A 26,496-nucleotide genomic window follows, 5' to 3' on the forward strand; every position below is an offset into this window, starting at 1 on the left:
GGACGCCCTTGCAGAAGGCTGATGACGTGGACACGGCTCGAGTGGAATGAGCTCATGAACGTTCTGGTACAGGTTGCTTAGCCAGTCTGTAGCATAAGGAAATGGCCGCAACTACCCATTTAGAAAATCTATGGGTTGAGATTTTGCGACCCTGGTTGCAGGTTCCATAGGCTACGAAAAGTCTAGTGTCAGTGTGGAAAGAACGTGTCCGTTCAATGTAAAAGGCAGGAGCCCTACGCACATCCAAATTGTGAAGGGCCCGTTGACCTTCATCACTAGGATGTTGGAAAAATGAAGGCAGAGTAGAAGGTTTTCCCAAATGAAATGGTGAAATGACTTTAGGTACAAAGGATGGGTCAGAGCATAATATTACTCTATCATGATGGAAGATAGTGTATGGAGGATCTGCCCTGAAAGCACAAATGTCACTGACCCTTCTACCCAATGTAAGTGCCAACAGCAATGCCATTTTCCATAACAGAAGGTACAGAGGGATAGACGCCACAGGCTCTAAAGGTGGTTTTAAGAGCTGGCTCAGGACAAGAGATAAACTCCAAGTGGGCTGTAGCTGACAAATTGGAGGTTAAATGCGCAGGATTCCCTTCATAAAGGCTTTAGTTGCAGAGTGGGAGAAAACAGTGCATCCCTCAATGCGAGGATGAAAGGCTGAGATGGCTGCTAGATGCACTTTTAAAGAAGAATAAGTTAGTCCCGCCTTAGAAAGAGACATTTCAGAGAGTACGATTTCCTAGTGGAGGGTTTTCTGGCATTAAGCATGACATGGTGAATCTCCTGAGGAAAGTTCAAAAACTGATCTTCCAGGCAGTCAGTTTTAGAAGAGCAGGGTCGTGGTGTAAGACCTTGCCTTCTTGTTGGTAGAGTAAATCACGTACTCTGGGAAATTGGAGGAATGTGTTGTTTGACAGGAGAAGAGTGGTGAACCAGGGTTGACAAGGCCACCATGGAGTGATCAAGATACAATTGGTCTGATCTAGTTTGATTTTCTGGAGTGATCTTGTGATGAGAGGAATCGGTGGAAATAAGTAATGCAGAGGTCCCAACAACCGGTGGAGGAATGCATCTCTCCGACCTCGAGTGTAGAAGCGCGGACACTGGGTGTTGTGCAGTGAGGCAAAGACATCTATCTCTGGGACTCTGAAAATTTTGAAAACTGACTGAAGGTATTGGCAGTTGAAGGTCCATTCGTGATCGTTGACTAGGTGTCGGCTTAGTGCATCCGCCTTCACATTCTGAACTCCAGGTAGGTGCACAGCTGTCAGAAATGTGTCGTGCACAATGCTCCAATGCTGTAGGGGCATGACTCACTTGCAGAGGCGGACGGAAGCAGTGCCCCTTGGTGATTGATGTAGAAGACAGTGGCAATATTGGCAATATTGTCTAAAGTGATCTGAATGTGTTGGCCATGAAGAGATGGTAGAAAAGATCTCAGAGCTCTGTGAACTACCAAGAGTTCTAGGCAGTTGATGTGGACAGATCTTTTGTAAACTGTCCATTGACCCTGAACTGTCAACGATCCCAAATGGACTCCCCATCCCCACTTCGAAGCGTCGGTCGTGACAATGGCAGATGGGGTTGGCTGTATAAACGGCATTCCAGTCAAGAGATGGCGTTCCAGTGTCCACCACTGTAGAGATGGTAGGATGTATGATGGAACAGTAAGTAGGGTCATTTGGTGTTGTCACTGTGGGTGAAATGTCCGGACAAACTACAGTTGAAGAGGGTGCATGTGGAGCCTTGCAAGGCACAGAACGGAAGTGGTTGCTGCCATGAGACCCAGCATACGTTGGAAGATGAAGACTGTTTGAGTATGGTGCATAATGATGGTACTGGCAAGGGATTGAATATGGTGCACTCTGTCCATTGGAACATAAGCTCTGTGTGTTAGAGTCGAAAGGTATGCTCCTATGAACTGAATGTTCTGCGTAGGGGTCAGGTTGGATTTTGCTAGATTGACCTGAAGACCTAACAAGGCTAGGAGAGCCACGATTGTAGAGACGTCCGTTTGGAGTTGCTCCTCGGACTGAGCCACAACAAGCCAATCGTCTATGTATGGGTAGACGGAGATCTGTTGTCGGAGCGAGGCTGCCACCACCGCCATACATTTTGTGAAGACCTTCGGTGCTGTCGAAAGACCGAATGAAAGGGAACGAAACTGGTAATGTTGATCCCCGATGGCAAACCTGAGAAATCTTCTGTGATGATGACTGATGGTGAGGTGGAAGTACCTGTCTTGAAGATCTATTGATTCCATCCAGGCCTGCTCTGGAATTAGTGATAGAATAGATTGCAGAGTAATCATGTGGAATTTCTTGTAACGAATGTGCTGATTGAGTTTGCACAGATTTAGTATAGGACGTTGACCCCCGTCCCTCTTTGGAACCAGAAAGTACCGGGAGTAGAACCCTGTGTGATGGAACTGCAATGGAACTGGTTCTATAGCTGCCTTGTCCAGCAAGGTGGTGATTTCTTTTTGGAGAGGAAGGGAGGGAGGGGTAGTTATGAATCTGTGGAGCTTCGGGGGCAAATCGAACTCTATGATGTAGCCCCTGTGGATGATCGCCAGGACCCAGGAATCTGATGTTATCGATTCCCACATGGGGTAAAAGGGACTTAGTCTGGTGATGTGAGCAAGAAGTCTGGTGATGTCTGCAAAATGTTGTGGTGGGCAGAGATGCGGTATGAGAGAGTCAAAGAGACTGTTTCGATGCTGGGGCCGTCTTCTTTGTGGTTTATGGACGAGCCTTTTGATGGCATGGCTGTTTGGCTGGAGGTGCCCTGCGTTTCCAGAAATCAGATTGTTTAGGTGAGTGGAGCCGCTTATAATATGAGGGTTTCCAAACTCTGTCGATTTGGCTGTGACTGTTGCTGGTTAACTCCCAACCTCTTAGCCCTTTTCCTGCTGTCATCGACCATGGTTAAAATGTCATTTGTAGTGGCGTTGAAGAGACCTTGACCATCAAAAGGTAGGTCTTCGATTTTGAATGATGTCAGGCTGTAAAGTAGAAGAACAGAGCCAGGCATGGCGGTGTAGGGCGATGGACGTGGCCATGGTTCTAGATGAGCACGCCACTGCATGACGCACTGAATTAATTTGCTGCTTACTGACGCGAGAGAGCTCCTGAAGGATGTGCGATGCCTGTTTCTGTGCAGAGTCTGGTAAGGACGCAACTAAAGTATTAAGTTGGGAGGTCAAATTAAATGTGTATGCCAAAAAATACACCAGATAGTTGTGAATTTTTGAAGTAGCAGTGGAAAGAGAGTAGATCTTTCTCCCTAAAGTATCCAATTTTTTCCCCTCTTTTTGGGTAGAACCGGGTGGCACGTCTGCTTAGACTTTGATGATGAGTGAACGATCATAGAATTGAGCGCCGGATGGTTGAACAGAAATTTTGAATCTGGTGCATGAATTTTATAGAGAGACTCAATCCTCTTGGATGTAGGTGGGACTGATGCTGGTTTGTACCATGCCTCTTTTAAAGCTTCTAGATGAACCGGGAGCATAGGGAGAAAAGAGCCCGCCGGCAAGTCTGCATACACCAAGTCATGAATTACATCTTACACTCTGGGTAGGTCAGTGGTGAGTTTGATATTTAGGGCAGCGGCCATGTTAGAAAGTAAGTCCAGGTAAGCCTTGGATCCCTCCGATGGTGAAAGGTCAGCTGGTTTGGTAATATCTGAGGCTGAAGAATGAGGTGCAGAAGTCATTGATTGGGAAGAGTCTGAGTGCTCGGCTTCAGATTCTTCAGGAGCATCAATGGCAACATCGGTGGGAGCTGAATAAGTAGGCTTGGTAGGTATCACAGACTTAGCTGTCAAGGAAGGCTATTCAGGTTGTTGTTTTGAAAATATTGAACAGACTGAAGTGGACCTAGCTGGTGATAATGGCTTGGATACTAAGGCATAATGTCTTGGACGGTGAGGGCTTCCAAAGGATCTAGTACAGGAGACCTCCTCACGGTACCGAGGATGGTAGGAGTCTTCACGAAGTCGATGTTCCCTGTACTGATAATCCATCTCACGGTACCGAGGGTGGAATGATTCATGGTACCAAGGGTGAAGTGGTTCCTCCTGGTACCGATGTGACTCCGAAGATGGTGACCTATAGTACCGTCGGTACCGACGGGGGGATGGTGATCTGGAACGCGATGGGGTGTAGTAGTAGCGTTCCCAACGGTGACATGGAGATCGCGCTGGTAGGACTCGAGTTGATGGCTCCCTTTGAAGCGGAGACACTGGGGAGGCTGTCTGCTGCTTATGAGGTAAAGAGACCTCTCAAAAAGAATGTGGTTCGAGAAGGTTAGATCGTTGACTCTGAAGACGCGGTGATTCAGGCAACTCGGTGTCGAGGATCTTTTCCGGTAAGGATTTGTGGATCAAAGGTGAACTTGAAAGAATATGGACGATTTCTTTGGGCCTCGTATCAGTATGCTCGGGTGGAGTCGGCACCGTTGACATCGAAGTTGTAGCAGGAGCAGTCGGGTGCGATGTCGAGGTCATAGTGGGAGACCTAGGAGCCGAAAACCGATGATCTGTCCTCGACTTCAATCGATAGGTTGTTGAATCCGATGGTTTTGTGGAAGTAGATTCCATATGATGTTTCTTTTTGGAATCGTCAGACTTCTTGGAGTGCTTCCCGGACTTATGCTTTCTGGGAGCCGATGCCACGGAAGCTACCGGTTGAGCCATTTCCCTTTGCGTGGTTAGGGATGATAACGAAATTTGAGATCCCAAGGCTTGAGACATCGCAGGCTGTAGAGATGACTCCAGAAGGTGGCTTTTGAGCCTGGACGTGCGATTCTTTTTAGCCTGCTTCCCAAACTGACTACAGTGGAGGCAAGTGTCGGTTCTATGAGTCTCCCCCAAACAGAAAAGGCACAAGGAGTGTCCACCTGTAGACAGAATCTTAGCCCCACACTGAGTACACTTTTTAAAAGTGATTTTGTTGTCCTTCCCTTCCATCCGCCTGGGAAGAGGGGGGAGGGGGAGGGGAAGGAGAAAGAGAAAGATAAGGAAGGATAGATAAAAGTTTTTTTTTTTTTTTACGATACCGGAGAGGTGAAGATGAAAATTTGAAATGAAGAACGATGCAGACGCAAGTAGCGAGGTGAAGATTGCAGAGAAAAGACGGAGACACACTGAGGTAGGTGTATCCCGGACGGCGGTAAAGAAGAAACTGGGTGGGTGGAGTGCCTCTCTCCCGTTCTAGGCAAGTGCGGTGGATGCCTCCTCCCCAGGACAAGAGGGAGTGCACACCAAAATTAACGCTTAAGTTTGCTTTGAATTCTCCGAGGTCGGGTTCGATCCAGACGGATAACCCGTGTGTGGGACTGCACAGAGACCACGAAGATGATCATAAGGGCTACGGAATGATCTTCAGAACTCTTCAGTTTTGGATCACTATACTTAAAATGTAGGTAGATCCAGGTGCGCAGCCGTGTTGGTCTGAAGCAACAGAACAAAGAATGAAGCAATAGAACAAAGTTCATCGAAAACTTACATTCTCAATAAAACTTTGTTGGTCTTAAAGGTACTACTGGACTCCAACTTTGTTCTATACTTAAAATTATTTTATTCCTTAGCACAGTACTGTTGAGGAAAAGGCAAGTTTGTTCCTTGGGGAAGGATGACAAGCTACTGAGCTATGAGTACAATATCTTTCAAATTACAAGTTATCTAATAGTTATACGAAGAGTCAAATAATAGGCCTGCCTAGCTTAGTATTGTCTTTCCTGACTGGCAGTGGTTTTCCAGGGTTTCAAGCAGAGAAATCACCTGCTACCCAGATCCTTTACCAGACCTCCAGACTGAACTTGGGATTTTCAGCATGCAATATAGGCACAGTCACAGCCCTTCCTTCACTTGTTTTGTTTATAATGCTCTTGTGTTACTATACCAATGATTGCATAGCAACACCATAGCAACTTATTTTCATCCGCAAATTCTCCTTCCTGCTTTCCTAAAGTGCCCACTCTTCCTTCCTGCATATAACCTATTGTATCACTAATTAGTTTTTAAAGGCCTGTCCTGAACCATTTGCTTATAAAATATTTCAGACGTTTAATATGAGATATTATGCCATTTACTCAGCACTATCTGAAAATACCTAAATTAGTTTTTTTTACTCATGTAAGTGAGCAGAATACAACTGCTAAGCTTAATTTAGCCACAAAACAAAAACAAACTTTCTTAAAAAACAGAGTCACCAAGTTGGCTATTAAGATGATTTTGAGATTTGGTATTGAAATCTAAACAGGTCTAAGCTAAGGCAATAAAGTGAATAAAGTGACACAATGATTAAGTTTATTATTTTCTAAGCCCTATCTCACTAAATACATGCAATCCTTTTTCATTGTGATATCATGAAAGGCCATCATAAAAGTAGCAAAACCAGATCACCCACAGACAGGATAGGAATCTCTACTTACAGAAGGGGGGGGGGATACTCCCCAGGTATGCAGAAAACTGTGATTTTAAAAAATGAAATACTCTCCCTGACAGCCTTATGAGGACTGAATATATACTTCAGGACAATTAATCCTGAAAGCAATTGGCAATCAAGTTAAAGGTAAGGGAGTGGTAAAGTAGCCTGTTCAATCCCATGGAATCCTATATAGAAAGCAACCCCACACTCCAGCCCCAAGGACAGGCAAGGATTGGGCCACTGGGGAAGCTGCCTTCATGTCCTATTGGCCCATCCCATCAGGTCCTCTTTTCCCCTCAGTGGCTGTTGCTAGGCAAGTATAGTACTCCAAGCTTGATTCTGTCAGTAAGAGGCAGGGGCAGAAAGTCCTTTCCAGGCCTATGTTGGCCTTTGAGGGAGAACTCATTGGGGCTGGTCTTGACTAAGGCTACCAGCTCCAGGCTGGGAAATTCCTGGAGATTTCGTGGTGGAATCTATGGAAGCCAGAATTTGGGGAGGGGAGATGCCTCAGCTGAATATAATGCCATAAAATCCACCCTCCAAAGCAGTTATTTTCTCCAAAGGCAGACAGATCTGTTGTCTGGAGTTCAGTTGTGATATCAGGACATCTTCAGGCTCCACATGGAGGATGGTTATCATAGGCCTGGCTGCTTGCTACTGTTCAGTAGAAGCCCCACTATAACTGCCAGTATGGCACAGGAGTTAGCGCTTAAGAGCAGGGTCTGCCAGAAGCAGGTCCTTGCTGTGGAAGCTGACTGGTAATTCTGGACCAGTCACAGACTTTCACATTAACCTACCTCACAGGGCTGTTGTGCAGATCAAAAGGGGGGGAGAATGATGTAAGCTGCTTTGGCACCCCACTGTGGAAAAATACTGTAATCTTCCTAGGTAGAGGCTGCAGGGATGGAAGAGGAACTGGAAAGCTTAAGTCAGAGAGGCAGATAAATGTAAGCTGATGGTTGGATGAGAAGGAGATAGGGTTGCCAACTCCAGGTTGGGAAATTCCTGGAGATTTAAAAGGTGGGGTTTAAAGAGGGGGTGGGACCTCAGACAGACACAATGCTATAGACTCCACTCTCCAAACCAGCCATTTCCTCTTGGGGAGCCAGTTGCCAATCTCCAGGTAAGGGCTGGAGATCACTAAGAATTACAACTGCTCTCCAGATGGCAGAGTCCAGCTCCCCTGTAGAAAATGGCTGCTTCGCATGGTGGACTTTGTGTCATTATACCCTGCTGAGGTCGCTTCCTTTTTGCTGTGGTTGACACTACTTTTCCTAGGCAGAGCCTGCAGAAAGGGGGGAGGAGGAAATGGATAGCTGAAGTCATGGAAAGTTAAAGTCACTGAAAACGGCTGCCTTGAGGCACATACTCTAGGGTATACCATTAATGCAACCATGCCAGGCCAAAAAAACCAGATAATGCCACAAGCACATGCTGATGCTAAATGCTACAAGGCTGAATATGATAGAAAAAGGCAGCAACAATGCGCTGCAAACAAAATGAATGCTGAGTTTCAGCATCTGGGTGATTGTTATCATGCTGTGACGCCACAGCAAATTGATCCTGAGTGCCCAAGGTTAGGGCACTCGTCCAGACCCTTTTTCTAGAGCCCACTGTATTTATTCACACAATGGGCCTTATTCCTAGTCCTGGATATAATTTCTAAATTGTTTCCACTTCTTGTGATTCCTCATGGGGTCCCCAGTTTGAAAAAACAATACCTTAGTTAGCAGTATTTTAAAATGTAAACTAATAAGTCTATGCATTAAACATGATTTATCTTTACTAGGGATTAAATCAGTATTCAGAAGACATATTTGAAAAAGCTGACTATTTGATATGAAACAAGTAATTCCGCCTTAATTTAAAGTGCAGCTCTCTGATTTCTTGTAAAGGTCATGAATGAAAATGCTACAATCAGCACTCTGAATATAGTAATGCCTCTTGCTTCCCATTACTCTCCTTACACAACAGTAAGAGGACAATTTTGCCCAATTTCTTCTTATAATGCCCCCCCCCCCTCCAATGGCATATTGTACAGAAGGATTCCATGATACTAAGTAGAGGCTTTTCAGGGAATGGGAGGCATGCAGGGCAGAGAGCTCTATGCTGCAAACTCCTCCCTTCACAGGAGTTTTAACAATTTTTTTAAAAAGCAAATAGGTATTAATGCCTTTGTTTTCTTTGCATTTAATTCAAATCTTGAACCAAAAATACTTCACTAATACCTTTAACGTCTGGATCATCCATGTGAGGTTCCAAATTTTCTATCATCTCTTCCAACTCTTTCCTTTTAGCCATGGTAATGTTTGGATAAGCCGATGCAACAATCTCCTGTTTTCCTTCCTGAGTTTCTGGATCAAGTATTTCTTCAGTTTCCTGAAGCTCTAAATCAATATCTATCTCAGGAAGTGGAGTCCTCCAGAAATGGAATGAGTTATATAATTCCTGCTCTGAAAGGGAATTTTCCTGGGAATTCAATGCAGGTGCTGGAAGCACTGCTATACTACCATCAAAGCTTTGTTCAGTCTCATCAGATGTTTCACACGATGGCTCTGGAGACAAAATGCAATGTAATGTCATCTCAGGCTGGAAACAAGTTTCATTCTGGTAATGAACCAACACAGAATTACTCTTTTCCTTGGTAGTTTCAAGAGTCTTTGCAAGATCACTAACATCATCCTCTAAAGTCAAATCTGTCTGGCTTTGTACATCATGAGTTAGGATATCTTCTGAATCCATATTTTTTTCATTGCTAGACAAAGAATAAATTCAAATGTTGATGATAATTGTTTTATTCTACAGTCATTTGATCAATCATACAATACATTTACATATCAAAAGTTCAAGGCATTAATAACCAGATAAAACAATTTAAAATTAAAATCGAATTACAATAATAGTTTCCGAGACATAAAAACCACCAAACAGAATCTGGCTACTTGATGAGTAATCTTGGCATTCATCTGAGAGAAGATAATGAAGTCTAACTTTTTTAGTGAAACCAGAGATTTTATTAAACAATGGAACAATAATATCATCCTGTACTTCCTTATAAAATGGGCAATTACCTGTGCTCCATGGTTTCAACCTCTTTTAGCGGAAAGGAGCAACAGAGCCTTTCCAGGTAGGGAGTTTTGTTGTATCTGCCTTCAAATGCTGCAGGAGGGAGGGGCCAGGCACCTTGCCAGAGTAAACACTCTTCTGAATTCATTTATTTTTAAGATGTTAAATAAACTGCCGGTTTCACAATATTATGAATGTTTGACCACACATACACATTTTGCAGACTGGCAATATTAGCCAGAGGGCAGGTGAGCACGAGAGAAATTTTAACAATATGGTTCTTTAGAGACTTAAACCAAACAGATTGAAAGTTGTCTCTGATTATGAGTGGGAATAAACTTTGGGGATTAAAATGTCCCTTTAATCACATATATATAGATAGTATACATACCGATGCTTCAGCTCTAATGGTGCCTATGCCCAGTCTTAACCTTGCATTAGTCACACACCTGGGTACCTGTAGAATTGTTCTAAAAAACTAAGATTGCACTCTTTTGTCGGGGCGGGGGAGGGGAGAGAAACATGAGCTTGGTGGCCCTACAAATTTCTCATATACAGTAACTGGGCCAACATTTTAGCCCTGAATCATTTAAGAGCTGCAGGGACATAATATCCCCCTTGCAATTGATAACATTTTTATAGCAAAATTCAAATGTTGAATTCTCTAGCAGAGCAGTTAAAATATGTCTACTTTTGGGGTAGTCAACCTACAACACTGGGGAGGAATCACAAAGTGTAAATGGAAGTCAAATATTTGTTGCCTGCCTAAATGGAAGCAAAAGTGTCCTGGCCTAGTGCCCAGTCTGCTTATCCTTCACTGCTGCATGCTCCCTACCTCAAGAGACTGGAGACAAAAATTACATCAAGATAAAAGGTAGTGCACTTTAAACTGTACTGTCAGCATGCCAGAACTCAAGACCAAGAAGAGGAACAACCACTAATCTATATATGTGGACACATGGGTGCTACAAGGGCAAAATTTTCAAGGCACTCCCACAAACATAGAAAGTGGCAATGTGGTATGTACATAACCCAACATACCTTTATTATTTAGAAAATCTTTAAAAAAGGCACTGGGAATATGAAATCAGCTTCATAAACACGCAATCTAGAATGTAAAACTGCAGGTAGGATATATGAGTCCGCTTGCGGGATAAGGCAGGGTAAAAATTGAAATTAAATTAAAATTAAATTATTACTCCTTGTACAAAACCTAGAAATTTTTGGTGTTTTATAAATTAATAATATTTAAAATAACAAACTAACTTAAAATGCAAATCATCAAATCATACCTATGCTCCTCTGCAAAGTTCTGATCCTCAGAATTCTTACATTCTTCCTCTTTGAAAAACTGACCACTGCTGGATGGGTTAGCAAACGTCGATATAAAAGGCCCCAGGGACTGAAAGGCAGCTTGGCGGACCTAGAATAATGTGTTCCAGAAAGTTCTTTAAATATAGCTGCTTGTATTGAACACTCCAGCTGTCAGGAGTGGAAAAGTAGTACGTTCTTAAGAGTATGTTGCAGAGGAATCTTGTATCTGGGAACAGGGCCAGTAAGTGAAACACAAGAATGTGCTCACTAGCTGCCTCAAGCATAATAAGAATAGAGGACTTCTCATACATTGCTTTTGAAAGGGTATATGCTTTTCAGTCACACCACTATCTAAACACACACACACACACACACCATATGTCTCTTGAAGAAGACCCATTAATTCTATATGTCATTCAGAAGTCCTATATTAAATGGGATATAAAGCTGCATTTAAGTTCTCATATTATGTTTACAAGTTATTAAGAACACCTATAAATGTCTTTAAAAGTTAAGCAACAAACAATTATCCAATAAAGTTGCTACTAGATGGAAGTTAGGACAATAAGTAATCCATAAATGTTCACTTGTGTAGGTTATAAAAGCTAAAAGTGGAATCAAGTACCATATTTGTCTATAAATATTTCATGTTGATGAATATATATGATATACTGGAATAAGGAACTAATTGCCCTGTTTTGCTAAAGCAATGAAATATGGCTTTAAAGTTTATACCTGCTCTTGCAATGCTACTTCTCTTCAGTTGCTACTTATTCAGCAAAAAATTATGTTTAGGATATACAGGGCACCACAGTGGCCCTTTAACAAAGGACTGAGTAAAGTGTCTAACTGTTAGTGTTGTAAGTCACAGAATGCATTCCTTAAACATACACTTTGGGTGTGTCCAACCATTCGGTTTTTCTAGGAGGAGGTATTACTTACATCAATTTTGTGTTAGAATGTTCAATGATTTTTGAGAATGCTCATATATTTTTAAATGGATCTTCCATGGCCTTACTAGAGCTAAAATCTTGTATTACAACACTAGAAGGATAAAAGCCCACCTCCAATAAATCAGTGTACTGAGGACCTTAAAACTCTACCAGTATTTGAATTCATGCCATAGCAACAATGGTGTGGGGATATTTGGAAACCTTTTATAGAGACCTTTGTGCAAATTTGCCACCATTGTTGTTATATTTTTGTCTCTATGTATATATTTTCTTTTTAAAAATTCTATTTGGCTGAAAAATTAATAGAGAAGTATGACTCATGCTATTTTTTCAGGAATTTGATTTGATCCAAAATAACCTGACATTTGTATTGGTTTGCCCTTTTCTGTTTACTATTTCCTACTAATTGTCCTCATCAGACCATCTCAAACACCTCTGTATTACAACAGTACTTTCACTTGGCATAAACCAAAGTATTTTTTTTCTAACACCAGTCTTACTTTGTTTCTGGGAGACAAATGCACACTATTCTAAACTCCTCAGGAAAAGGGTGCGATAATAATGCACCAAAGAGACGCTACCAGCTGTTATGATGAGTTCAAGATGCATTTAAACAACCTCTATTTTTTAAAAAAAATTGAGACAAAATCTCAGAATGTACAGTTGCTTTAAATATCCTGCAATAAAAACCCAGCAATGCATTTGTTCTATTAACATCTGGAAAGGCATCATTGGAGCACCCTCTGAGATTCCAAACATGCAAAATTCCAAATAGAATAAGATACTTGGAAGATAATCCAGTAACAGAGGTAAAAGTTCAGCTTTCATTTTTTAAAAGTATGGGGGCCCTTCAGGGGGAACAGTGGGGATAACTTTTGAATAATTTTTACAGAAATATTTGAATACATGTTATCTGTACCTGCAAAATCCACTTACCCATCGTGAAGGATCACTGATAAGGTTAATGAAAAGTGTTGACAACTTTGTTCGACGAACTTCTTGTGATGTGGCACATGAAACAGCCATGAAGCATTCTGCACAAGCCTTCCTCACACCCCATACATTATCAGAACAAAGCTGGAAAAATCTAGGCAGCTGAAGAATGCAAGACACGATACAAACTTTTATGAAGAGATTAATTAGTATTTTTCTTATCATAGAATGATTCCTTATAAGTTATAAAAATATTTTTCAGAAGAAAAGGCATTGTCTAGTTTGTGGAATAGACAAAATTAAGACTAAGATTATTGCTGCTGGAATTACTGTTATTACTGACATCACTAAAGAATGACTAAAATAATTTCACTCTGTCTTCTCAAAAGGGGAACGAATCACACAAAAGAAGGATGGCTTAGGGGGAATGTTGATGGGGCAATAATGATTAGATATTCAGGAATACTGTAATATTCTTGGGGGGGCAGGTCTCAAATTTATTTTTGCCACACCAAATATGAGACAGGAAATTAAGTTTAAGCAGCACTCAAATGAAGAAAATATGTACATAATACAGCTGTCTCTCAAGAAAAACATACCAAACCTTGACAGAAGAGAGTGCTAACTGTGGCCCCAGTGTAAATAGGCAGACCCTCTCCTCTCACTCTTCATTTAATAGCCACCAAAACCTCACATGTCAAGCAGTTTTATCAAAATGTATACAAAATGGATGCCAGGCTGTTCCCCACCTTTCCGATACACCCTTTCCTTCCCTACCTTACTTTTTCTTTACCTTGCCTTATCAGTGCCTTCCCCTTCTGTTTCTCTCTTCCCACCCCATCCCATCACTAATGGATAAAAATATTTAAAAGTCTATGAAATATTTCAATTTACTTGGTATTATAATGAGAAATGGAACCTGAAATATATAATATTTTATACTGTGCCCAAGCTGAATTGTATACCTTGGTTTTTTTAAATGCCACTTGTTACTTATTTTTCTTTCTTTTTGGGGTGGGTCTCGGAACATAAGAACATAAGAGAAGCCATGTTGGATCAGGCCAATGCCCCATCCAGTCCAACACTCTGTCACAAAGTGGCCAAGAAAAACCCAAACCAAGTGTCATCAGGAGGTTCACAAGTGGGTCTAGAAGCCCTTCCACTTTGCACCCCCCCCCCCAAGCACCAAGAATACAGAGCATCACTGCCCCAGACAGTTTCAATAAAATGCTGTGGGTAATAGCCACTGATGGACCTCTGCTCCATATTTTTACCCAATCCCCTCTTGAAGCTGTCTGTGCTTGTAGCCACCAATACCTCCTATGGCAATGAATTCCACGTTAATCACCCTTTGTGTGAAGTACTTCCTTTTATCTGTTCTAACCCGACTGCTCAACAATTTCATTAATGTCCATGAGTTCTCGTATTGTGGAAAAGGGAGAAAAGTACTTCTTTATCTTCTCTATTCCCTGCATAATCTTGTAAACCTCTATCATGTCACCCCTCAGTCAACGTTTCTCCAAGCTAAAGAGCCCCAAGTGTTTTAACCTTTCTTCATAGAGAAAGTGTTCTGACCCTTTAATCATTCCAGCTGCCCTTTTCTGCACTTTTTCTAATGCTATAATATTTTTTTTGAGGTGTGGTGACCATTTTTATTTATTTTATTTATCTATGACTTGTATCCCGCCCTTCCCACAAGTGGCTCAGGGCGGCTTCCAGCAATTGATCAACATAAAAATTAAACAATATTTAAATATATAAACCATTAAACATTTAAAACAGTTAAAACCTTAAAAACCAGTAAACATTCCAAATACATATAAAACAGAAGTCTGGCAAGCTACATTGAGTTCTCATCTTAGCTAGGTGTAGGCTAGCCGGAAGAGGGTCGTCTTACAGGCCCTGCGGAACTGAACAAGGTCCCGCAGGGCCCTCACCTCCTCCGGCAGCTGATTCCACCATGTAGGGGCCATAACGGAGAAAGCCCTTTCTCTGGTGGATTTCAAGCGGGCTTCTTTTGGCCCAGGGATAGTGAGGAGATTTTGTGTTCCCGACCTCAGTACTCTCTGGGGAACATGTGGGGAGAGACGGTCCTTCAGGTAGGCAGGTCCCAGGCCATATAGGGCTTTAAAGGTAATAACCAGCACCTTGTACCAGACTTGGTATATCACTGGAAGCCAGTGCAGGGTCCGAAGACCCGGCCGAATGTGTCCCCACTTTGGGAGACCCAATAACAGCCGGGCCGCGGCATTCTGCACCAGCTGCAATTTCCAAGTTCGGGACAGGGGCAGCCCCATGTAGAGGGCATTGCAGTAGTCCATCCTCGAGGTGACCGTAGCATGGATCACTGTTGCTAGGTCGTCGCGCTCCAGGAAGGGGGCCAACTGCCTTGCCCGCCTAAGATGAAAAAACGCGGACTTGGCAGCGGCTGCTATCTGAGCCTCCATCTTTAGGGAAGGCTCCAATAGCACCCCCAAGCTCCTGACCCTGTCCGCCGCTGTCAGCGGCGCACCGTCAAAAACTGGTAGGGGGATTCCCCCTCCCGGCCCGCGGCGACCCAAGCAAAGGACCTCTGTCTTCGCAGGATTTAGAAGAAGAAGAAGAAGATATTGTATTTATATCCCGCTCTTCACTACGAAGAGTCTCAGAGCGGCTCACAATCTCCTTTACCTTCCTCCCCCACAACAGTCACCCTGTGAGGTGGGTGGGGCTGGAGAGGGCTCTCACAGCAGCTGCCCTTTCAAGGACAACCCCTGCCAGAACTATGGCTGACCCAAGGCCATTCCAGCAGGTGCAAGTGGAGGAGTGCGGAATCAAACCCGGTTCTCCCAGATAAGAGTCTGCACACTTAACCACTACACCAAACTGGCTCTCCCCACTCAGTCTGAGCCATTCAGCCACGGCCTGTAGTGCCCCATCAAGATTTTCCGGGGCGCAGACCGGCTGGCCGTCCATCAGTAGATAGAGCTGGGTGTCATCAGCGTACTGGTGACACCCTAGCCCATACCTTCGGGCAATCTGGGCAAGAGGCCGCATGTAGTTGTTAAATAACATCGGGGAGAGAACCGCCCCTTGGGGCACACCACAATCGAGTGTGCACCTCTGGGATAGCTCCCCCCCAATTGCGACCCTTTGTCCCCGACCTTCCAGGAAAGAGGAAAGCCACTGTAAGGCCAACCCCTGAATCCCCGCGTCGGCGAGGCGGCACGTCAGTAGCCGATGGTCGACTGTGTCGAACGCAGCCGACAGGTCTAACAGCATCAGCACCGCCGAGCCACCCTGATCCAGATGCCGTTGAAGGTCATCCACTAGGGCAACCAACACCGTCTCCGTCCCATGTCCCGGGCGAAAGCCGGACTGAAATGGGTCAAGGACGGAAGCGTCCTCCAGGAAAGTCTGTAACTGCATCGCCACTGCCCTCTCAATAAGTTTGCCCAAAAAGGGCAAATTTGAGACCGGCCGATAGTGTGCCAATTGGGCCGGATCCAAAGATCGTTTTTTTAGGAGGGGACGGACCACAGCCTCTTTGAGCGGCGTTGGAAAATGCCCTTCCGTCAGGGACCAGAATTGTACTCAGTATTCCAAATGAGGCCGCACCATCAATTTATACAGGGGCATTATGACACTGGCTGATTTGTTTTCAGTTCCCTTCCTAATAATTCCTGGCATGGCATTCGCCTTTTTTATTGCAATCGCACACTGTCTCAACATTTTCAGTGAGTTATCTACCACGACCCCAACACCTCTCTCTTGGTCAGTCTCCTCCAGTTCCCACCCCATCAACTTGTATTTATAATTAGGATTTTTGGCCCCAATGTGCATACCTTTGCACTTGGCCACACTGAAATTCATTTGCCACATTGACGCCCACTCGCCAAGCCTCGACAGATCCCTTTGGAGTGCCTCACAATTCTTTCTGGTTCTCACCACCCTGAACAATTTAGAGTCATTCCTACATTGATCTTTTAATAGGCACACCTAACCCTGACATCTTTCCCACCCAATAAGATAAATGGGCCATCAAGTAGAACTTTGCATTTTTGAATAGTTCACCATTAGCTACCATAATTTGCCCTTGACAAAACAATCATAGCTTTATGTAGATTGTTTCACCTCAGGAAAAACTTTATAAGACCTCTCCCATGTCTTTGTCCATCTCATGGAAGACACATGAAGTTATTATGTTGCGGCAATCATGTCACTCTGCCCCAGGGAGAGTTTTTGCTATAACTGAGCTTCCCAGAACCCCAATTCTGTGTGTCTTCTCCTTAACCCAGACCTCACACCCAAAACAAAGGTAATTTCATCCTTGCTCTTCCATGGACTACGTTCTTCTAGATAAGTAAATATCACTCATCCTCAATCTGTATCCCCGCTACTCTCTTTTACCTTTGTTAGTCTTGTATATGTGTTTTCCCGTGTGCTCTTGTGTATGTTTAGCTCTTTTATTCCTTTTTAAATAAAATCTTTTCCATTTATTTGGTTTGGTTTATTTTCAGAGTTCTCAAAGGGGGGAAATCCATAAACGCTGGTAGAGATCTTGCTTGTTATCCCCTCTTACGTTAATTCCTCCAATTAAATTTGGAGATCCCCAATTTGGAGACTGCCAATTTAGGTAACACCAGAAGAAACCATGGGAGCAGAAAGAACAGTTTGGAAATTTCCCCACCTAGAATTGTCTGAAGAGACATAAGCAGGTTGACTGTTCTTTCCCTCCCTTTGGCACTCCTCAGCTCTCTTCATTCCATCCCTTCTGGGTCATTTTCAGTTCTCCTCAGGCTAGTTTTGATGATTTTTTTTCTTTGCTTAATTTACAAAGTCATACAATATAGAAATACCCAATATATCTGTGGTGGTCCCACAGGGCAGCTTTCATTATCCACACGAGCCAGACAGTCGACTATTAGATTTAGTGACTAAACAATATTAGATCTAGTGACTAAAGAATCCCAATAAACGTCAGGTATACATGTATAAAAGAGAGAAAGTAACTGGGAAATTTATAAGAAACCAGATCACATTTTCATTCATAATACTTTGTGTCTCAGGAAAATGAAAGTGACCAGACACAAGATAATTTCTAAATTTCCCAGCCTTATCTGGCCTACAGATAGCAAACATTAGTCATGCACCGTGCACCTATGTGGTCATTCAGACAGTACACAGTTCAGGAACTCTCAAAATATGCAGAAAATATTCCTTTACCTTTTTTTTAACTTCAGTTATTAAAGGGAAAACTGAGAGGAGTAGGAGGCAAATTGACTTCTGAAGCAACTCGAAGTTTATAATATCTTGAAGGGGTGTAAGATTAAGATGTTTGCATCTCAGTGTGCATCCCCCAACCTTAATCTTCCCTTTCTGCCAGAATCGATAAGCTTTTAATGACTAACGCTACAAAGCTAAAATAGTCTTAATTAAGGGATTAATTAATATTAGATAAAAAGCACTTCCTTTGACTCTAACTGACACCAAGCCCCAAGCGGAGCCCCTTATAGTTTAACGTGTTTTCGAATGATCAGTTCTGTTCCATGAAGGGGCAGGTTATCCTGAAGGTGCCAAAAGGAAGTTGAAAAACGTTTTCCTGCCACCTCCCTATTGGAGTGATGGGACTAACCCATGAGATGTCCTCTGCCTTAGAGAGCAAACGCACATTTCAACTCCAAATCCCATCCCAGCAGCATGGGAAAAGAGATATGTAAATACTCTGATCCTATGTCCTGTAGATTACCTTTCAGGGCTAGATGAGCAACTTTGTGTTCACCTGGACCCAAACCTTAAGCATTCACAACTTTTCTTTCTCTACACTGTTGGTATTCAGGGCTAGGATAAGAAGGAAGACACAGAAGGGGAAAATTTAATCTCCCCCCCCCCCCAACAAATTTCCTGATGAGCTCTACCTTGCACAATTTTTGCCAGTCTAGCCTATTTACAAGTGACTACTGCCTAAATCCAGCACAGTCTCATGGACTTAGACTGGAGGTCATTGTCATTGTAATGTACTATGCTATGTTAAAAAGTATGAAAGCTTACACATGAATCTTAATCTATAGTTTTTCCACTCACCAGCATTTCTTCAGTGGCTTGCTGTCCAACTACACCACAGATATCACCAAAATTGGCAGCACAAACCTGAGAAACAATAAATGTATTAGACTGGCAAATAACATTACACAGAACAGAATTATTTAAGGATTTGAAGTTTCTGAAGAATCAAAACTGTACTTCACTGTTCCATCATGTAATGCATGATGTAACGAACAGCAAGTCTATTTAGTGGACATGTGTTCATTGCAGCCCTCATCCTGAAACGTAGCCATATTTTTTTTAATTGGGGCTATAAACTGATAAAACAAATTGTGAAATGAAAGAGAAATGTGATGACAATGAACTGAATGTCTACCGAGGTGGATCCTGCCTTTATCCTACCACTGCACCAAGCAAACTTTAAAGCCTACTTAAGTGGCTTTTCTTCTGGAGGAAGACCAACTTAAGTTGGAGTAAGGCTCCTTAAATTAAAGGAAGGCACCTGGGAGGAAAGTTGGATCCACCCCATGGTTTGTAGAAGTCACATCTTTGTTAAGACCAAAAATTTGATGATTTTTTTTTTTAGCAATATTTGACCAAGCAAATGATCATGTATCTGTTCTGATCTTGCCAAATATCTAAAGGGAAAAAAAGTCCATCTCTGTATCTGCATCCCTGTGTCTGCCCTCCCAGACATCCTGGCAACCAGTCTTCTTGCCAAGTGTCCGTGTCACTTTGTTGTGCTTCAGTCAGTGGCCAGGGCAGTGTCTGCTGGCCTCTGACATGGAGAATTACAGTAAGAATTACAGCTTCAAACTAGGGGAAGGGTTCAATCTCCCACAGCCACAGAAGCATCAGAAGACTTAGTGATGGGCAGGGAAACAGGCAAGTCAAGACCCCTGACAACCACATATACAACCAAACACACACTGATCTTTGGACTGGCATGTGTCTGTTTATACTTGGATTAAATAATAATACAGAGCCCTTCTTCCCCCACCCCAACCCCATGAACTGGAATCTTGTAGCAAGTCAATTCGCTTTGATTTTACAAATCCCATCTGGAATTTTAATCTGGGGTGAAAAATCCTTGAGGTTCTAGAATGAATGATTTATTCTGTAGCAAACTATATGTATGCAACTGCAAAAAAAGAGGTTGTATGTATACTTCTCTCGGGTATTACAGATACCACTAGAGGGGAAAACAGCAGTAAAAATTTACAAAGGGTAAATACCTTACGAACATGAAACGTTCTGCAGTCACAGCACATTTCACAAAATCTAGGAAGAATGAGCCTTTCTGTAATGTCCTTTCCTACCATAGTGGCCATTTTGCACATTATCTAATTATAAGAAAGACACCAATTAGGAATGCAAGATGAGCTATCAAATGTCATTAACTCAGCAATATTCTAATTCTAATTACAATCCTAAGGAAAAAAATTATGAAAATGTAACACATTTCTAATTATGAAGTCATTGCGCTCCACTAGTGCATGGAAATAAAATGCTCTTCCAAGCTTGAAGGAGGAGAAATCATGCAGAGAAACGAGGTTTTTTCACACAAATATTCAAGGTTACTACATGCTACAAAGAGGAATACTGCACTATAAGCACGCCAAGGCCAATTTTTCATGTTGGTTTGCATTGTCACTGTCCACAAGCACATAATACACAAGCCAGCAATATAGTTTTGAATTGTTGCAAGAGTTACCATGGTTTGCATCCCTGAACTACGGATTACTATTCTACACTGCTCAGGCAAAGACACTGATCTTTGCAAAAATTATCCAGATTAAAAGTTGCCCCTTTCACTGAAATGGTTTTTAGTTATCAGAAAATGGATGGGGGGGCAGTATGGTCTGAAATACAAAGAATTTTTCAATATAAAAATTACTAAATTGGAAAGGAATGGAGAAATATGCCACATGTTGAGAAACCAGTTTTTACTCAGCCTGCTGTTTAAAACAGTCAACCCATCAACGCATATTGAGCTAAGAACTCTATTTATTAGTACATTTTATATACATGGAAGCAACAGTAAATTGGTTCCCACAGATCCATTCCACTAGTAGAGGCACTGTCTTCCAGCAAACAAGATTTCTTGTGTCAGGGGAAGAGTCCATTTGGAAGGCTTCCTCATGGAAGCTAACTGAAGTTAACAACCTTCATCATCAGATGAAGTGTGTATGCACATGAAAGCTTACATGCTGAATAAATTTTGTTGGTCTTAAAGGTGCTACTGGACTCTAACTTAGTTCTACTGCTTCAGACCAACACGGCTGCCCACCTGAACCTGTCATGCAGAAATACATCCACTGCTGCTGCCTTCCATTTCCACTCAAATAAATGTTCATAATATAAACATTGTGTTGATATTTACAAAAATCTTATATTGATAATTGTGACATATTTTAGAATGAAAAACTCTTCATCCTGCTCACCATTACAAATATCCATTTTTACTGCATGCTAAGGTTTGGATCCAGACTAAACTGGAAATTTCCAGTAAATCACAATCCTGCCTGCTGCAGACCCCGTCCCCCTCATGTAATTCCTCAGGGTCCTTGTGCCCAACATCAGCATTTTGTGGAGTTTAGTGGAAGGGAGAACGCAGGGAAATTTTATTCTTCCATTAGAAAATTAAATCTGGATCCAACCTTAGAAAACAATTCAGATATTTAAAACAAGGCTACTTACGGCCACAGCCTCTGTCTTCACATCATCATGACTATCTGGAGCAGTCAGCTCTATAAGAACTGGACATACTTTGGTCTCCACATCATATCGTTCAATAAGTTCTTGCTCTAACAGAACAAGTAATGCTGCCTGGCTGGTTTTTCTCACCTGTGTTATTTTTTAAAAAGGAAAAAGGAAAAATGGAATAGTTCATCAGTATAATGGTTCATCAGTATAAAACTATTCTAAAAAATCCTGACAGTGTCTAATCTACAAAAATGCATAGGTTTTATTGCTGGGCATTAAAACTGGTATGGGAAAATGTGAACATCCAAGACCACTCACTTTTCAAGAAATGTCTGGCAGTTTTCATTCTTTTTGTAGTCTTTTTTGTATTGTTTTACTTGTATTATTCCACAATTGTAAGAGATCCTCACCTGGTTATTCTGATCTGCAAGGTACCTGACCACAATAGGCAGTAAATATTTTGAGAAAGCATATGGAATTGAAGGCCTGTTTTCTTGACAAAACATAGCAATATGAGGTACCTGCTCCATCAATTCAGCTCTTACTGTCGGTTCTATGAATTAGAATGTTAAAAACAGAAATATATCATTTGTAAGCATCATAGTGATATTGTTCAACAATCAAACTCCTACTACAGTGTGGTACTAATGAATCACTTACAACTAATGAAAAGGATCAATCTTGTAACCAAAATTATCATTATATTAAAAGTTTTCAAACTTGAACTGAATTAGATCTAGAATATTAATGAGCAGACTTGGGGAGCTTTTGCCATCTTGTTGTTCTACACTGTTTATGCATATTGTTTTATACTGAGAAATTTTTATATTCTTATGTTTTAATAATGTATTGTATTTTATTCTGTTGTAACCGCCCCCCCCCGCCTGCTTTGGTGAGATAAAAATCCCGTAAATAAAATATAAATAATCATAAACACAATGACTAATAATTCTTGTTTTAAGAAGATTGAGACTTTTGCCCTTCAAGTTAAAGCAGATTAAACATTCAGTATTCGGTAAGTGGAGCTGTAATTTAACACAAGCTATACTGTCACATAGCTACCAATTAAACTATTAAAAGAAGACAATGCAATGTTCCCCTTTGACCCCATGGTAGAATCAAAATATGGGTTATTGTGGAAAAAGACACCGAGCTATGGCACAGTATACATTGGTTCATTCAATCACAGAGTTGATTTTTAATGAAATTACAGAAACAAAAAAAGTTGCCTGTGATAAGACATCACAACTTCAAAATGATTTAGAGGAGAACCTCCAAATCCACTAATTTCCATAACAGAAAGTTGCCTTTTTATTTTACCAGATTTATCTATAGAAGTCCTTATCTAACTCTACTACTGCCTCTATTCATTTTTTCAATACCTACAAATACACAGGAGCTGCATAAATTTTATGAAGAGAATAAAGAATTTGCACCATGATGGATTATAAAGTATTATCTTGGAATGTAAATGGACTAAATTCACCACAAAAAAGGCAATATTTCATTGGATTAAAAAACAAAACTGTAATATAATTTGCTTACAAGAAGTTCATATTAAACAAAAGGATTATAAATTTTTATGGAATAAACAATTGGGACTGGAATTTTTTTCATTGGCTGAACAGAAGAAAAGGGGTGTGATTTTTTATATTAAACAAGAATTGGACCCAAAAAGAATATTTAAAGATAAAGATGGAAGATTTGTGGCAGTGGAAGTAATAATACATGCGAAAAAAACTTATTATTGGGACTGTATGCACCAAATGGTGCAAAAGATGTTTTTTTAAAAGACATTATAAAACAACTTGATGAAGTGACATATGACCAGGTCATGATTATGGGAGACTTTAATGGAACAATTGAAGTCTGGGGGAAAAAATAACAATAAAGAAGGAAAATTACCAAAATCCTTCTTTGAACTGGTTAAACAAGAAAACTTGGAAAACATATGGAGAAAATTTAATCCTGAAGTACGAGATTATACATTATTTTCAGCAAGACATACTACTTTTTCCAGAATTGACATGTTATGGGGTACAAAGGACTTAGGCCTTATAACTAAGAAAATAGAGATCTTACCGAAGATAGGTGCAGATCATAACCCAATATTATGGATTACAAAATTGTCTAAAAAAGTGAGAAGATGAAGATTAAATGAAGATTTACTACAAAATAAAGAATTAGTGACATCTCTAGAAAATGAAACTAAAGCTTTCTTCCAAATAAATGATAAAGATGATATAGAATTTCAGATGGTGTGGGAGGCTTATAAAGCCGTAATGAGAGGAATATTGATTACATTAAACAATAAGGACAAAAGGGCAAAAGAAAAACAGATGTTGGACATTCAAAATGAAATAAAGAAAAAAGAAGGGGAACTGAGGAAAAGGCCAGGGAAAAAGAAAATTATAAGGGAGATTACAATACTACAAGCACAAATGAGACATTTGTTAAATAAGGAATTGGAATGGAATTTGAAAAAATTACAACAGAAGTCCTTTGAGGGAGTGAATAAACCTGGAAAGTATTTGGCCTGGCAACTGAAGAAAAAGAGAGGAAGTAAAATTATTAATAAAATTGTGGTTGATGGAAGAGAGATGGTAGATCAAGAAGGAAGAGAGAATTTTTCAAGTACTATGCTAAATTATTTAAAGGTGTTAAAGTAAAGAAGGAAAGGATGGAAGCGTATTTGCAAAAGATTAAAATAGCACCCTTAACTGAATATATGAAAAAATTTTTGAATGATCCAATTAAAAAATAGAAATTGAAGCAGCGATTAATGCAATGAAAATTGGAAAAGCACCTGGGCCAGATGGATATATGGCAAAAAAATTTAAAATTTTTAAAGAAGAATTAGTACCGAAACTTCAAAAATTGATGAATATGATAAGAATAAAAGGGAAAATACCAAATACATGGAAGGAAGCTGTAATTTCTTTGATTCCTAAGGAAGATAGAGATGTCATGAATGTAAAGAACTATAGACCAATTTCATTACTAAATAATAAGATATATACAAGAATTTTGGCAGAACGACTTAAACAATATTTGATAAATTTCATAAAGGAAGACCAAGCGGGATTTCTCCCTAAAAGGCAAATAAGAGACAATATTAGAACTGTTGTAAGTATTGTAGAATATTATGAAAGACATCCAGAGAAGGAAGTTGCATTATTCTTTGCGGATGCAGAGAAAGCTTTTGACAATTTGAACTGGGACTTTATGTTTGCAGTAATGGAGAAAATAGAGTTGGGGGAAAACTTTATAAGAATGATAAAGGCAATATATACTGAACAACGTGCAAGATTATGTATAAATGCAGATCTTACAGATGAAATGATAATCAGCAAAGGTACAAGACAAGGTTGTCCACTTTCACCTTTGTTGTTTATAATGACTCTTGAAATTTTACTGATGCAAATACAAGATGATAAAGAAATAGAAGGGTTGAGAGTTAAAGGATTTATTTACAAATATAGAGCATTTGCAGATGATATAATGTTTATAAATGAAAATCCTACACAAGTAACACCTTTATTGTTAGCTAAAATACAAGAATATGGAGAACTGGCAGAATTTTATGTTAATAAATAAAAATCAAAAATTTTATGTAAAAATATTAAAGTAAATAAACAAAAGGAGTTGCAGAGACTAACAGGATGTGAAGTTACCTCTAAAGTAAAATATTTGGTTGTGGAAATAACAATGAAGAATATTGACCTGTTCAAAAATAACTATGAAAAGCTAATGCGTAAAATGGATGAAGATATGATAAAATGGAATAAGCTTAACTTGTCATTGCTTGGAAGAATAGCTGCAATTAAGATGAATATTTTGCCGAGAATAATGTATTTGTTTCAAACTATTCTGATTGTGAAAGACAGTAAACAATTTAACAAATGGCAAAGGAAGATTTCGGAATTTATATGGGCTGGGAAAAAACCAAGGATTAAAATGAAAGTTTTAATAGATGCTAAAGAAAGAGGAGGATTCCAATTACCAGATTTAAGATTATATCATGAAGCAGTTTGTTTAGTGTGGATAAAAGAGTGGGTGACGCTGCTGAATAAAAAACTTTTAGTGTTGGAAGGTCATGGAAATAAATTCGGCTGGCACACTTATATGTATTATGGGAAGAAAAAGATTGATAGTTTTTTCTCTCACCATTATATAAGAAATAATTTGTTGAATACCTGGATGAAATATAAGAAATATGGTGATGAAAGAAAACCATTATGGATAGTGCCAGCAGAAGTGATAAAAATAACAGCTGAGACAGGTGAAGAAAAATGGCTGTTATACAATCAACTATTAAAAATACAGTGGCAAAATAGAATTGAAAATTGCTGTGGAGTTGAATAACAAATACGATTGGTTTCAAATGCAACAAATAAAGAGTTTGGTGGAAAATGATATTAAAACTGAAGGAATAAGATGAAAGCAAACAGAAATGGAAAAAGCTCTGCTTGGAGACAATGAAAAATTAATTTCAAAAACTTATAAGTTACTTTTTAAATTGTCTACAGAAGATGAAGTAGTGATGATTAAATGGGCAATAAATGTAAATAAAGAAATACAGATGGATACATGGGAATATTTATGGAAGAACTCTATGAAACTTTCAACATGTCAGAGTATTAAAGAGAACTGTTTTAAAATGATGTATAGATAGTATATGACTCCTAAAAAATTGGCAAAGATGAATAACAGGATGCCAGACAGATGTTGGAAATGCAAAAAATATGAAGGTTCTTTCTACCATATGTGATGGACTTGTGAAAGAGCGAAAAAGTATTGGCAGATGATCCAACAAGAAATTTCTAGGATCTTGGGATATGAATTCAAGAAAGCTGCAGAGAATTTTCTGTTGGGATTACAAATGGAAAAATTTCCAAAAGAAGATAAAACTATAATTTGGTACTTGCTTTCAGCTGCTAGGACACTGTATGCACAGTTATGGAAGCAAGAAAAAATACCAGAAAAATGGGATTGGATTGTAAAAGTTATGACATGGAGTGAGATGGACAAATTAACAAGAACTGTAAGAGACTATGA

At 40.3% G+C, this 26,496-nt stretch overlaps 1 protein-coding gene across 2 annotated transcripts in view; it reads right to left on the reverse strand.

Annotated features, from left to right (window-relative positions):
• PPP4R1 (protein phosphatase 4 regulatory subunit 1) overlaps positions 1 to 26,496 on the reverse strand; it is a 70,370-nt gene that overhangs the window by 23,492 nt on the left and 20,382 nt on the right. For both annotated transcript variants that reach the window (XM_060244013.1, XM_060244014.1), the window contains exons 5-11: positions 21,849 to 21,991; positions 21,433 to 21,579; positions 19,968 to 20,075; positions 18,772 to 18,837; positions 12,712 to 12,870; positions 10,801 to 10,931; positions 8,671 to 9,197 (exon numbers count right to left, since the gene is read on the reverse strand). In XM_060244013.1, the coding sequence (XP_060099996.1) occupies positions 8,671 to 9,197; positions 10,801 to 10,931; positions 12,712 to 12,870; positions 18,772 to 18,837; positions 19,968 to 20,075; positions 21,433 to 21,579; positions 21,849 to 21,991 (1,281 nt within the window). The remainder of the gene's footprint in view (positions 1 to 8,670; positions 9,198 to 10,800; positions 10,932 to 12,711; positions 12,871 to 18,771; positions 18,838 to 19,967; positions 20,076 to 21,432; positions 21,580 to 21,848; positions 21,992 to 26,496) is intronic.

The sequence above is a fragment of the Heteronotia binoei genome, chromosome 7, assembly GCF_032191835.1.
Source record: "Heteronotia binoei isolate CCM8104 ecotype False Entrance Well chromosome 7, APGP_CSIRO_Hbin_v1, whole genome shotgun sequence".
Taxonomy (NCBI): domain Eukaryota; kingdom Metazoa; phylum Chordata; class Lepidosauria; order Squamata; family Gekkonidae; genus Heteronotia; species Heteronotia binoei.